Here is a 15,156-nt window from a genome sequence, read left to right as displayed (position 1 = left end):
AGAAAGTGAGGAGGAATTAAAGAACCTTTTAATGAGGGTGAAAGAGGAGAGCGCAAAATATGGTCTGAAGCTCAACATCAAAAAAACGAAGATCATGGCCACTGGTCCCATCACCTCCTGGCAAATAGAAGGGGAAGAAATGGAGGCAGTGAGAGATTTTACTTTCTTGGGCTCCATGATCACTGCAGATGGTGACAGCAGCCACGAAATTAAAAGACGCCTCCTTCTTGGGAGAAGGGCAATGACAGGCCTAGACAGCATCTTGAGAAGTAGAGACGTCACCTTGCCAACAAAGGTCCGTATAGTTAAAGCCATGGTTTTCCCAGTAGTGATGTATGGAAGTGAGAGCTGGACCATAAAGAAGGCTGATCGCCGAAGAATTGATTCTTTTGAATTATGGTGCTGGAGAAGACTCTTGAGAGTTCCATGGACTGCAAGAAGATCAAACGCATCCATTCTTAAGGAAATCAGCCCTGAGTGCTCACTGGAAGGACAGATCGTGAAGCTGAGGCTCCAGTACTTTGGCCACCTCATGAGAAGAGAAGACTCCCTGGAGAAGACACTGATGCTGGGAAAGATGGAGGGCACAAGGAGAAGGGGGCGACAGAGGATGAGATGGTTGGATAGTGTTTTCGAGGTTACCAGCATGAGTCTGACCAAACTGCGGGAAGTAGTGGAGGACAGAGGTGCCTGGCGTGCTCTGGTCCATGGGGTCATGAAGAGTCGGACACGACTAAACGACTAAACAACAACAAAATCCAATAGAAATCAGAAAACAATTTATTAAATATTTTACAGACCTATGTCAAGCTGGATCAGAAAAGAAAATAGAAATTGAAAGATATATTTGACAAAAAATGCCAAAAATTCTAAATGAAAAATTAATTACTTTAAATGCACCAATTAACACTTCAGAGGTTTCAGATGCTATTAAAGTTTTTTAATTCAACGGTTACAAAATGTAATGAATGAAATATTAATTGCAGGGAAAATACCAAAGACATGGAAAGAGGCTTTTATTACTCTGATTCCAAAGCAAGAGACAGATACTTTGGAGGTAAAAGAATTATAGACCAATTTCACTATTAAATAGTGAATAGAATGCAATTAAATAGTACACAAATATATTAGCTAACAGAATGAAGAACATATTGTTAGAAATAATTCATCAAGATCAAACAGGATTTCTTCCAGGGCAACACATGAAGGATAATATAAGGAATGTAATAGACATAATTTATCTGGAGGTAAGAAATGAAAAACAGGCAGCTATGATATTTATTGATGCTGAAAAAGCCTTTGATAATGTTTCATGGACTTTTATGCTTAAGGTCCTGGAAGAGATGAATTTTGGAGATATGTTTAAAAGAGGAATAGAAGCCATTTACTCAGAGTAACAAGCAAGTTTAATAATTAATAACATAATCACAGAAGAATGTAAAATAATGAAAGGGACAAGACAGGGATGTCCGCTGTCACCATTACTGTTTATTTTACTGTCCTGGTGAAGAATAAAAGAGCAGATGAAACCATTAGAATAACAGTAGGAAATAAAGCATATCAATCGAAAGCATTTGCAGATTATCTGGTGGTCATGGTGGAAGACCCTATAAATTCATTAGTATAAGTAGTAAAAATATATATGCAAGAATTTGGACAAGTAACAGGCTTTATTGAATAAAAACAAAACCAAGCTCCTAATAAAAAATATCTCAGAACAAGAAAAAAATCTATCATTATTACGAAAAATATCGGTAATCAAGATGAACTTATTGCCAAAAATGTTATTTTTGTTTCAATCAGTCCCAGTGATATGCAATGTGAGTTGCTTCAAAGAGTGGCAGAAGGATATTGCAAGATTTATCTGGCAAGGTAAGAAGCCAAGAATAAAATATAAATCATTAGCAGATCTTAAAGACAGAGGTGGCTTCTCCTTACCAGATTTAACATGGTATTATGAAGCTTCTTGCATATGCTGCGTCTGGGGTTGGGTAATATTAAATAAAAACACAGATTTATTAGATTTAGAAGGACATGGCAATAGATTTGGTTGGTATGTGTATTTGTGGTACCAGAAGGCAAAAGTACATAAAAGCTTCCAGAATCATATAATAAGAAATGCGATCTTTAAAGTTTGGGGGAAATGCAAAGATTTGTTAGAACAAAAAGCACCATGGTGGCTTTGCCCACTGGAAGCAATATCCATGAAAAAAGTAAAGATGAAACCTAATTGGGCAACATATAGAGAGCTGTTAACGGAAAGGGATAACCAATTAAAATTGAAGGAATTTCAAGAAGTAAAGGAAAGGTAACAGATTGGCTACAATATTTCAAATTAAATGAAGTATTAAAAAATGATGAAAAAAATCACCTATGTAATTTCAAATTTACAGAGATAAATAATAGAAAGATATTAAATTATTATAAAAAATGTACAATATATTGTTAGAATGGAAACTAAGGATGAAGAGGTCAAGTGTATTATGACAAAGTGGGCAAAAGACGTGGGACATAATATTCAGATGACAGATTGGGAAAGACTATGGAAGAATGATAAGGCATGTACCTTACTTAAAGAGAACTATATTGTTACGGAAATTAGGGGGGGGAGCATCTTTAAAGTTAAATGTTACAAATATTATGCCTGAATGTATCCTTTCAACTTGACAGCTCAGGGAAGTTACCTAGCTTTTAAAATAATATAAAATCAACTCCTCTGCCAGTTTCCTCCATTCCAAAGCTATTTTCCCCTTGAAAATGGACTCCAGGAAGTTTCCAGAGGTGACAATTGCTGAGCTGATTGTTGGCCAAGGAAAGCCTAACCCCATCACCTGACCCCATCACCAGACTTGCCTCGGGATCCAGACATGCAAAGGAAGTTTTATTGTACTTTGGGTGGTGGGACTTCAGAGGTGTTTGCCTAGGCTCATCTTATACCTGGATCTTGCCCTTATGCTAATCTTGTACCAAGGACTTGTCTGGACATGTTTGCCAAGGTTAAGCTAGTGTAATCCCTGTCTACCCCTCCCCTTTGTGACATGTCAGTGATGTAGCAATGATGTAGCAATGAAGCTGTATGAACTGTATTCTGGGATATGGTGGGAAAGTTTTAAACGTCTTTCTCACCCCATCCTCTGGGTTCAAAATTCCTCTTTGAACCTGTTGCGCAATAAACTTTAGTCTACAGCTATTTGCTCCGGTTGGTGGCTGGACTCCTTCCTTTATTCTGCAGGGACCCGCAGTCTCTGCCCGACGAGCTGGGTGACTGAGCAGCCTCACACCTAGATTTTTCCATAACAATATGAAAATGATGTATAGGTGGTATTTAATTGGCAAAAATGTATAAAACAAGGGGAAATAAGTGTTGGAAATATAAAGTAAAAGGTACGTTTTATCATATGTGGAGGCAATGTAAGGCTATTTTAAAAGGGGGGGGGAGATATATAAAGAATTGGAAAAAAATGTTAAAAATAACCTTTGTTAAACAACCAGAAGCTTTCTTACTAGGTATCACAGGAATGGATCTACGTAAAGAATACAAGAATTTGTTCATATTTGCAACAACGGCCGCTCAGATATTGCTAGCCCAACACTGGAAAGAAGAAAAAGTCCTCACTGAGGAAGATTGGCAAATTAAGTTAGTGGAATATGCAGAAATGGCTAAATTAACTTGAAAAATTAGAAATTAAGATGATAACAAATATAAAAAAGAATTGGAAATGATTATTGCATATTTACAAAGGCAATGTATGCAAGTTAATACATTAGCAGAATTTTTTTAAAAAACACACTTGAAATGTGATAGACAATGTTTAAATTTGGAGGTAATTAGAGATAGCCTTTATTGACATACATAAATGAAGATGATATAAAGGAACCAAGAGAGGGAGTGGAGGGAAGTTGGTGGATTCAAATAATCCCACAGTGTGGATTTAATATTGATTGTGTATACAGTTGTTATACATGTTTTATTTTATGTTTGTTTTTCTTAAATGTAATGATTTTGTTTGTTTGTTTTTGTAGAATTTAATAAAAATATTATTTTTTTTAAAAATTGAGACCCAAAGTCTGCCACTGTTCCAGGCACTTACCCAGGGTTCGTGTTTCCTTTTGGAAATGAGACACAGTGGAGACTGTGGCGTCTTTATGAGATATGGCTTATTTAGACATATATAGAAGCTGAGCCTATGATGGAGGGATTCACAGCATTAACAACCCAAAAAGATATTGTTTCTCCCATAGCCACAGCCTTGGATTCAAACAGAAATCAAACATTGCTCTGAAATGTTGCTCTGACTCTCTCTTCAGCATGGTGCCTTTCTTCTAGGTCACATCACTGCAAACCTCAACTCTAAACTGGTTTTATCCTTCTAACTAACTGCAAGCTGAGAGAGGGGCTGCACCATTTGCCATCTCACACAGAGCCCCTTTCCTTTCTTTCCCTTAATAGCCCATCATTCAGGCTCTCACCTCAACACAGGAAGGTAGCCAGGCTTATATTTTAACACTTGCTGGGTCCAGGCGTTAGAAGGGTCTCACATACAGCCTACTTCTCGCCCCCCCCCCCACACACACACGCCCCCCCCAAAAAAACACCTCATCACACTAATATTGAATAAATTTGTGACTTGTTTAAGAAAAGCATACAAATGGTAATAGGAAAAGGTCAAACCACTATTTAAGGGTAAAAAAATCCCACAACTTATTTATATAAGCAGGATGCTCCTTCATAACTGTTGTGATTTGTGCTAATTTGTAAGGTTCCAAAACTGATGTACAAAATATTTATTAAGAAATAGCCTTCAGTATTGAAAGATACTAATTAAGCAACAATGGTGAGAGAAAGAGAATGGTGCATAAATACCATCAGCTGTACTGAAAATGTATTCTACCATGTAAAACTGAATATTTGTCTCTTCTCTCCTTTAATCAAAAAAGGCCCACAGCCTCACCTGGTGGAAATCAGTATATCTGCGTGAAACTGGCTTTTATATTACAATTACCATTTTTCTGTCATATACTTCTTTTATTTAATTATTAATTCATTAAAATTTGAGGGGATCATCACACCTAGACCTTATATGCTTAGTCTTCTTAAAGTTGCTACCCTGTTTTAACTTGCTAACTCACAGGTTGTTTTCAACATCTGCTTTGAGGTCATGAACTTAACAAATGACACAAGAAGAAAATGAAGCTAGTATGGGTGACAAGCTGCTTTCAGTTTCTGCTGGCAAAGAGACAATCTATTCCCTGTTCTTCAAGCATTGAAGAGATCTAGCAAGCTTGTTGGGTGGAAATAGATCTTCCATTTTACAGTCTCAGGATGGAATTATATGTTCTGCTCAAAATGGAACTAGCACCAAAAATGTAGCCCCACATTGTGTTCTCCCCATTTCACCCTATAACATTTAGGTTTACATTGTCTTTTTTCCCCCGCACTTCCGCTTGAGGTGCCACGGAAGATGGCTGACAATACCATCGCTCCAGCTCCCACAGGGTAATTAGAGGCTGAGTTGGGAGTAATCAGCCTCCCAAATTCTTCCTGGGGTAAGGGAAGATGCAGTCTCATCCGCGGATGCCCAATAAACAACCCCCAAGTTTGTAAAGAAGGAGGGGGTGGGGGCACTGGATGGAAAGCCCCCGAGGGAGTTCAGATCTCCTGGACTCTGTTGCCATCAGCGCACCAAGTTCCATTACTTAAGATGAAAAATTGGATTAAAGTTTTGGACATGCTTCAAGTGAGGAGGGGGAAATTAATCTGCCAATTAAGCCAGCCACTGAGGTGCGAAAAGAGACGGAGTGGAAGAAAGATAACATCTAAGTTGGTATGTTGGAATGGAACAGAAAAGGAGGGGGGTAAAGCCTTTTTTACTATTGTACTCTGATTTATTATAATACTTGGCAACCCCCCCCCTCCAGAAGAACCGTTTACATTATTTATAGCAAGCGAGATTGGAAAATACAAACTGTGTGGAAATAATAATATTATATAATTAAAGCTTCTGTTTTTTGAATTGTCTGGAAGACGATAAAAGACTTTCCAAATGCTGATTTTAGAAAGAAGCAGGATCTCGTTAGCCGCTGGAGAGACTTCAAAAAACTTTGGACGGGTTCTTATAATGGGGAATCCGCCATTATGGAATAAAATCAAGCTGCAGAGTTATAAATAGTCATATGGGGAGGTGAGCTCTTAATATGTCATTATATCTGTATTTCAAGTCCAATTTGGTAAATCTCCTCTGGAAAGGCTAACGTTTGATGCAATTGGTCTGGGAAAATTAATGAGCAAATGCCTAGATTTGATTTCATCGGATTTAAGAGAAGATGGCGTCTGCCAGCAGCGAAATGACTTTTGGATTGATTTGGCATAAACACCAGCGTGCGAGGAGATACTGTAACAATAGAGGAGAGTCATACACAAAACCCACACAGAAATACATCATTGCTTATTTCAACTCGCTTGTGGAAACAACTCAGAGGCCATGAAAGAAGGAAGGTTAACAACAGGAAAATTTAAAGGAACTATTGGAAAGACTATCCAAGGCAGCAGAGATATGAGATGATCAGAGCCCCAACTGAACTTGAAGCATGGGGAGTCCCAACAAAAAAATTATAATTTAGGCAGAATATTTGGACTATTTGATATGTATTTGTATAATTTGGAACATTCATTGTGATTTGATTGGATTGTTAAAATGGGAAACGTAATAAAAATGATTTTAAAAACCCAAAACATTTAGGTTTACTTTTCTGCGTGGTTTCCCTGCCTTGCTCCTACAGTGGTATATAAAATGGTGTTGGGGAAACATATTATGCTACAGGTAAGTCTGCCTAAACATTAGAGAGGATAACTTTTCCTTGTGGTAGATCAGAAGACACCTCATGTCATGCTTACAGACTTCCCAAGGGCATCTGTGAAAACCAGAAGTGGAACTAGATGGGCCTTTGGTCTGATCCAGCAGGAATCTACTTTAATACAAAGTACACATGCTTCTTGATGTTGGCTCCATTAGAATACTAATCTCTATGGGATATACCATAGTGGAGGCCATGTGTGGGTACTTCTTGCTCACCCATCATACATTTAATTAATGCATTTTGCAAGTAATGCCATGAGAAGAGCATTCCTGGGGACCTCTTGTAAGCAGCTCTGATCTTTGGGAGGAAGAACAGGGTATCAGTGCAATCAATACATAAACAAAGGGGAATCAAACAAGCTGCAATTCCAGCAAGCTTTTATCTTTTAAACATCTATTTAGAAAGGATTAAGCAAAATTAGAATGCAGAACAGACTGAATAAAGGTGATTAAAATCTCTATGCTATGATCCATACTCCTGTCTCTTTTAACCTGCTTCCCAAATCATGCTTTGCTGAAGCAGCAGAAGGCGTTCTCCTACCTCTTTACACATCTGCACAGATTTTCTCCCCCCGTTTTCTCCCTTTTTTATTTCTTCTAATTGCCAGGAGGGGGGCATGGTGACTGTTGCGGAAGAAAATAATCCCCTTCAACAATCACACAGCTCCATAGCAACCAGGACGTCAGCATGAGACAGCTGCAGGTTTCCATCCTAATTTCTGCCCTTCCTCGGGATCTGAAACATTTGAGGTGAGCAAGCAATGTGTGTGTCATGGGAAATGAGAATGATGGACAAAAGCAGTGGTTATAAAGGGAGATAATTCTCAACACAGTGACTGCAAAGGTAGGGTGTGGTTGTGAGCAGCTTTGTTTTTTAGATGGAATGCTTTTCCTTTAATTTTGATGCTGGCTATGCTGTGGAAGAGGGTGGCTGGAGATCTGGAACAGAAGCTGATGAAATTATTTATTTGCCAGCATGGCAATTACTTTTGAGGGCATGCAGAGCAGGTTCACTCACCAGCCGTCCTCTAGAGACCCCATTGCTGTCCATGGTGCTGCAGGTTTTTTGATTATTATTTTTTAAAATGGCAAAAATGACTTCTAAAAATGGAAATGGTGGAAGTGGGGAATCACAGAATAATATACTCTTTTCTTTGACAGCAGGCAAGTACTGGTAAAAGCAGAGGGTTGGAAATAAAACATTTTCTTGAGGTGGACTGTTTCTGTTGCATAATAAACCGGCAGTTTTGGCCACAGACTTACCTGCTTAAATAAAAGGCAGTTGAGGGGGAGCCATGTGACCCATTTCTCATGTGATCAGTTCCATTAGCAACAGGGAGGGAGGATTGTACAAAATATTGTCTCCCTTTTAAACCTCTGTTGGATTAATGTGCAGGTGTAGACGTCCTCAGAGCAACTGTGAACATGTGTTTGATCTACGATACAATGAGTGACAGAAATCCTAATGGAAAACCCATCTGAACTCTGGATTATACTTAGAAGCAGGTATGGCTTATTCAACCTTGAAAATTGTTTGGTTAAAGAAGGGAAGGACAGCTCTCTCAATCTTTGAAACAGCCGTCAGATTTGCTGCTGAATTCATTTGTTGCTTTCTTTGAGCATTGCTAGTCTGCTTTTTAAAATCCATCCTGGCAGAGCTGAATAAGAAAAAAAATCTTTGAAATACACCCCACCCCCTGTTTAAATAGAAATTTGCCCGTGAAATACATAAGAAAGGTGACTTCACCAGTGATAATTTTACTTGGTGCAAAAATAGTGATTAAACAGAAATTTGACTTAAGCTAAAAGAACTACAAGCCCTTTTATCTTTCACTAATGGGCTTCCATATAGCCACAGGTGCGTGTGTTCTCTCCCTTCATTGTCTTATAAATATGCCTTTGTGTTCCATAGTTGCTATTTTGCTCTCCTGATTTTAGGAGTGACGCAAAATTTGAAAGCATAAAATCCTAGGTTCAATCTCCAGTTCAGTCTCTAATTCAATGAAAGAATATGCAGGAAAATAAACCCCAGCTGGAGAGCTGCTGCCCCTAAGAGTAGGAGCAGGCCACACTGGGCCAGCAGGACCAATGGTCAGACTCTGCACAAGGCAGTCCTATAGCTGGTCTCCTGTTGCAAGCAGGTAAATGCAAAGGTGGACTTATTGCATTTGAGCATGACAGGTAAATGCAGGACAGGAAGTTTATACCAAGCAGCCAATTTATTTCTTCCAATTAGAAGGATGGGGAAAAGTAAAAAACAAACAAAAAGTGAAAATCCTCTTTTGAAAGCTCAAGCTGTATGTCCTCATGACAACTTCCTCCAGTGACTGGAGGAAGTGGAGGCGAATTCCATGTATCTTGGGAAATGTAGCAAATGTTTGTGGGTTTGAAGCTACAGGCACTGATGCAGAATGCTGGATGGAAGCTGGTCTGTTCCTGAAAAGAAGCTGTTAAGAAATAACAAGACGTCATTAAAAATTTGTCACTGAAATGCCAAGCATATTAGAAGTCTTACAAACAGGGTAGTTTTACCAAACTCGGACCCTTGTAGGTTTTGCTGGGGGGGAATTGCCTCAACAGCATTAGAACAAGAACAACAAGGTTATAAGATATAAATTTAATGAATTGATAGTAACAACAGCAACAGCAAACTCCACAGAAGACTGTTAACAAACTCACTACTGGATGATTCCCTACTGAAGGGTAGCTATCCTTCAACTAAATTTTGGATTGGAACAGTGAGCTAAAATCAGTAAAGCATCTTGGTTAATTCAAATCCCGGTCCCGAAATTACAATTTGAACACCATCACTGGAGATGAATGAGGCCCACTTGGCCTGCCACCACCCAGCTCACTGTGGCCCTGAAGCCTTCCCTATTCCCCCTCTCGTTTTTTGTCTTCCATTCTCTCTCTCTTCCTTCCTTTCTCCTCCTCTGTACTTTCCTCCGCCCCTGACACTTGAAATGCAGCTGCTGTAGCTTCCCAGGCCCCTGGATGCAGTGGGAAGGACAGGCCTCCCCCATCTCCAGCACAGCAGTGTCCCTGCTGTTGCCATTGTTGCCACTGCAGCAAAATATCACAGGTACTGAGTGACTCTTAAACATCACAGGAATTAAATATTATTGGCATGAAGTGATTACAGGCATTTACTGACTCTCGTCTTATTGAGAGAAGTTGCTCCTGAAAGCTCAAATCTCTGCACTTTCTTGCCAATAAAACTAATCTGATTGGTTGTAGATTCAGGACAGACAAAAGAAAAGTATTTCTTCCCACAATGGATATTAAGCATATGGAACTTGCTGCCACAAGATACGGTAACGGCCACTGCCAGTGCTTTTTTCAGGAGGTACTCAAGGGTATGCAGTACCGGCACCTTTTTGTTGTTAAAAAGTGTGGCACTTACTGTAGCAACTTCATGGCGAGTACCGTCACCTATTTTTATTTGGGGGGGGGGGGGACACAGGCCACTGGCACTGATGGCTTCCAAAGTAGAGTTAGCAAACTGCCTGGAGGACTGATCAATGGCAGTTCCCTCCATGTTCAGCAGCAGTCTACCCTAAGAGAGAACAAAAAATGTGGGGAGGCTTCATGCCTTCAGGAAACTTGTAGGCTTTTTGGAAGTATATGACTGGTAATTGTTAGCAAGAGGATCATGATCTCAGTCCGTTTTGTGGGGGCAATTTACATTAAGGCTTTGGATGAATGCTCAAATATATTTTAAATTCATGAAAGCAAGTGATTAATCAAATGAAAATTATTTTATTTGACTGAGAATATTTTCTTTCTACAAACTACATCAATCATGCAGGCAAGAAAAATGTGGTGCTAAAACAAAGGAATTTATGCTGAATCAGAGCTGGCTATTCTGTGACCCTGCAGCCAGTCAAGGATGACCTGACCAGCATAATTGCAGTGAAAATGTGACCAATGGCAACAAGCTGAAGCAACTGAGCTTCCTATATATTCCTCTGAAGAAAGAAGCAGGTTTGACATCTCCGAATAAGTCTTTGAGAGAAGATGATTTTTGCCCAAAGTAAATTACGTGTCTTTGGTGAGTCAGCACATCATGTTTTCAGCCCAGACTACAGAAGAACTCATAAAGTCATGTCTTCTATTCTGATGTATAATTTATACATGAACTGTGCTGCTGTTAAATATAGTGATGCAGGTAGCTTTGCATCATGATCCTCTGCATAATGACTCAGAATTAAGTCCCACTGAGGTCAATGGAGTTTGCTCCAAAGTAGGTGGATATAGGATTGCACCCTTAGGATACCTGTATGTAGAATATCTATATATAGGGATGTGTTTAGAGAGGAACTTGACGGTTTTATTCTGAAGATTTTTGCCAGAGAGATTTGAACCTGGAGTGGGATGCAGTATCCAGAAGGGAGGCCACAGTCTGTAAGAGGCAGAGCCGGCCTGGCCCTTGGGCACGGTGAGAGCACTGCTTCAGGCCGCAAAAGCCTCCCAGGCAGCAGACCCACCAGGAGAGAAATGCAACCATTAGCAGCACCGTTTTGGACAAGGGCATGCCAATGTCACCAAAAACCAGCATGATCTTGCCCCCAATCAGTGCTCCCTGAGTGGTGGATGCAGCAGGGCACATGGTGGCGGCAGAGCAAGGGGCCTCAGCAGCAGCAGCAGCAGCTCCACTTTCTGTTTTGCCTCAAGCAGCAAATGGGACGGGCTACACACCACTTGCATTGCTTAAAAGTGTAAATAAAACAGAAAGACTCATAGAATTGTAGATTTGGAAGGGACCCTGAGGGTCACCCAGTCCAACTCCCTGCAATGCAGGAATCTCAGCTAAAGCATTCATGATAGATGGCCACCCAACCTCTTAGGAACCTCCAAGGAAGTAGAACGTCCACTGTCAAACAGCTCTTACCATCAGAAAATTCTTCCTGATGTTTAATCTCCTTTGTTGTAGCTTGAAGTCAGTGGCTCTCAAACTTTTTTCACAGGGCCAAACTTTCAGAACAAAAAAATTCTCATACCACACCAAAATTTTAATTGATAAACAGTGCTTGATTTATAATATAGAACACAACTACTTTATAAGGTGATCATGGGACACCCAAAAAACAATGTAGTTATATAAGAACAAGAATCATTCTCTAAATATAATTGTAAATGTGTCCTCTCCAGCAAACGGCGCTTCTGGTTACAACTAAGATTGTCCTCAGTATCACTTGATGCTCTTGCTCTCTTTTTGAAAATATATCTATCCACATTCTGCAAATAAATAAAAATATTTTAATACTATACTATAGTACCCTGAAATGTTTAAATGTTTCTTTGATTGTCCTTGAATCTTCCCTTCACCTTTGCCATCCAGGGTGGTGCTCCACACCTTTTGAGAACTAGTGCTTAATAGGATTAGGGCAGTGGACTCAGCTAGGATTAATTATTGGCTTGGATTAATCCAGTATATATTTAAAGACAAAATATATTGTTCTTTACTAAGAGTGCTTTCCCCCACCCCATTCAGACTAACACTTGGCCTTCTCTCTCCATGCAGCCCTTGGAAGCAAAGGCTGAATATGTTGCTTGCCCATGAGATGGATACCAACGCTGCTCTACTTCTTGCCCCAACTTCAGGGCTGCTGCTGCAGCAGAACCGCCACCATGAAGAAACCTCTAGCCCTCTGGCAAGCAATGAAATGATTGCTTTACCCAAGGAACACGGGCTTGAGAAAAATGGTACAGCCTCACCGTATGAGTTGATGCAAGGAGAGATCATAGCAGCCAGCCTGCTTTTTGGAGCTTTATGGCTATTCTCCATCTTTGGAAACTCCCTGGTTTGCCTGGTGATCCACAGGAGCAGGCGGACTCAGTCTACCACCAATTACTTTGTGGTCTCCATGGCCTGTGCAGACTTACTGATCAGCGTAGGGAGTGCTCCATTTGTGTTTCTTCAGCTAGCCTCTGGGAGCTGGGCACTTGGGAGCATGATGTGTAAGCTAGTAAGATATTTTCAGTATCTCATACCCGGTGTCCAGAACTACGTGTTGCTTTCCATCTGTGTTGACAGATTCTATACTATTGTCTACCCGCTAAGTTTCAAGGTGTCCCGGGGAAAAGCCAAGAAAATGATTGCAGCATCTTGGATCTTCGATGCCGCACTAGTGTCTCCAGCTTTCTTCTTTTTTGGGTCGGGTTGGGACAACCATTGCAACTTTTTCCTGCCATATTCTTGGGACGGGGCTCTTTATGGTACCATCCATTTGTTGGTGGCTTTTCTGATTCCATCTGTTCTGATCATCCTTTTTTACCAAAAAGTAATAAAATATATTTGGCGGATAGGTACAGATGGTAGGACGGTTCGGAGGACTATGAATATAGTTCCGAGGACAAAGGTGAAAACTATCAAGATGTTCCTAATGTTAAATTTGCTTTTTCTGCTCTCGTGGCTCCCATTTTATGTGGTTCAACTTTGGCATCCACTTGAGACAGACTACAGAAAGAGCTCCTTGGTCTTTATGTCAGTCACTTGGATATCCTTTAGTTCCTCTGCTTCAAAGCCTACATTGTACTCTGTGTATAATGCAAACTTCAGGAGAGGGATGAAAGAGACCTTCTGCATGTCCTCTATGAAATGCTACCGGAGCAATGCATATACCATCACCACCAGTTCAAAGATAGCCAAAAAAAATTATGTTGGGATCTCCGAAATCCCTGCGCCAGCCAAAACTGTTTCCAAAGACTCCATATATGATTCATTTGATAGAGAAGCAAAAGAGAAGAAGCTTGCCTGGCCTATTAATTCAAACCCAACAAATACATTTCTCTGATTAATTCCAGTCATTTCAACAATTATTTGCACAATTGGAGCAAAGAACTATGAAAAGATTTGATCTATTTTGAGCTGGGGGGCGGGTTTGCATACAATTTGGCAGGGAGAATAAATGTTTTCTTAAATCCACTGATTTATTGTATACTGGATGTTTTCTGTTTTTGTTTTAAATAACTATTTCATGCTCTCTGAATTTAAATTTATTTTTCAACTGATGGGAGTACTGCAGATTGAACTGTTAATGTAAAAAGCAGTAAACTCATCAATTACTTCACAACACAAGTGTCCTGCTAAAGACAGACCATCTTGTTATGTCTCTTCTATGATGCCTTTGGGGGATATGTTGGGGAGCCTTTTAAGAGATCTAGAGCCAAGTGGTTTTCACCCTTTCCCAATCTAGAAGTTAAGCGAGAGGATGCATCTTGACTGTAGTGTAAGCATGTAAATGCACACACCTTGGCATGAAACGCTAGTGCACTGCTTCCTTTCCCGCATCCCAATAATAATCTACACTGACAATAAAACTTGCTAAATGCATTTGACTTGCAGCTACTCCTTAAGTAAAGCCAGATCCGTTCTGAGTTTAAACATGGGAGGATCTCTGAGAATTGTGGTCCTATGACAAAGGCTAGGGAAACGCCCTGCACAGATGGCTATGCAGCTGTGGTCATATAGCGGAGTGGGCATCTGTGGCCCTGTCTAACTCCCACTCCTGGGAGGTCCCATCTGTACACAAGGCCTATGCATTTTGAGGAAAATGGACAAAAGGATTGTCAGAGCCTCATGACATGGGACCTTGATGTCACCGTATAGACATCCTTTGAAGTAAGGCTGCCACAACTAATCAAAGGCATCTCCAAAAAAGATACCTTTGGCACGATCTGGTCTCCCTTTTTCTCTTTTATTGAAGAACAGGATATTTTAATGCCACCATCATCACAGAGGTGTTTGTGGAGGGGATATATTGATTGAAAATGTCTAGCCCACCTGATCTGTAGTTGGGTTCCTATTTGGCAAGCTAACATGCCAGTGATGTGGGATTGAGAATCGGAGTGATCATTTTGTGATATTATGGCAGTGGACAAAGCTGTATACTTTTGAATAAATGTTTATTTAATTTTAAAAAGAAGAAAAATAAAGCCACCACTGACCTTTTTTTCATTGCAGCACCTCCTTAAAGCACATTAGTTTTTTCTTATGCTTTGGGGGGAGGGGATTTTATTGTTTGTACCCCTGCCCTTGGATTTACTTTGACAAAAGGCAAGCTTGAAATATGTTAAACCAAATAGTAGGTTATGAAAATAGGGGAAGGAATAAATTAATTCCTCTTCTGCTTCTGATCCAATTTCTTCTAAGAATCCTAATAAAATTATAATAGGATCTAAAGAAATTCATAGTTCTGCTCTACACATTCTAGGCTTTGCAGGCACAATGTAAACCCTGAATTAATGACTATCCTATGCTGATTGAATCAGTCAAGTATAGAAGTTGTAGTCTGGG

General features: G+C 40.0%; 2 protein-coding genes across 7 annotated transcripts in view; both read left to right on the top strand.

Moving 5' to 3' along the window:
• The window catches only part of LOC114596769 (cyclin-dependent kinase inhibitor 1-like), a 39,370-nt gene extending 34,806 nt beyond the window's left edge, over positions 1–4,564 (top strand). For all 3 annotated transcript variants that reach the window (XM_077930817.1, XM_077930819.1, XM_077930818.1), the window contains exon 3: positions 1,804–4,564. In XM_077930817.1, coding sequence (XP_077786943.1) covers positions 1,804–2,312 — 509 coding nt within the window. In that variant the 3' untranslated portion in view covers positions 2,313–4,564. The remainder of the gene's footprint in view (positions 1–1,803) is intronic.
• Positions 4,565–4,589: 25 nt separating this feature from the next.
• Positions 4,590–14,812, top strand: GPR19 (G protein-coupled receptor 19). 4 transcript variants are annotated; one of them, XM_077930815.1, is made up of 4 exons: positions 4,590–7,607; positions 8,254–8,363; positions 10,666–10,908; positions 12,382–14,812. In XM_077930815.1, the coding sequence occupies exon 4, from the start codon at positions 12,404–12,406 to the stop codon at positions 13,652–13,654; it is 1,251 nt and encodes a 416-aa protein (XP_077786941.1). In that variant the 5' UTR covers positions 4,590–7,607; positions 8,254–8,363; positions 10,666–10,908; positions 12,382–12,403; the 3' UTR covers positions 13,655–14,812. The 4 variants fall into 4 exon arrangements, with proteins under 4 accessions (XP_077786941.1, XP_077786942.1, XP_077786939.1 ...); XM_077930816.1 differs by lacking the exon at positions 8,254–8,363; XM_077930813.1 differs by lacking the exon at positions 8,254–8,363 and having other exon boundaries at positions 7,596–7,701.
• The last annotated feature ends 344 nt before the right edge of the window (positions 14,813–15,156 follow it).

The sequence above is a fragment of the Podarcis muralis genome, chromosome 6 (assembly GCF_964188315.1).
Source record: "Podarcis muralis chromosome 6, rPodMur119.hap1.1, whole genome shotgun sequence".
NCBI lineage: Eukaryota > Metazoa > Chordata > Lepidosauria > Squamata > Lacertidae > Podarcis > Podarcis muralis.
Note: the sequence above shows the minus strand (reverse complement) of the source record. Positions and strands in the feature narration are given on the sequence as shown.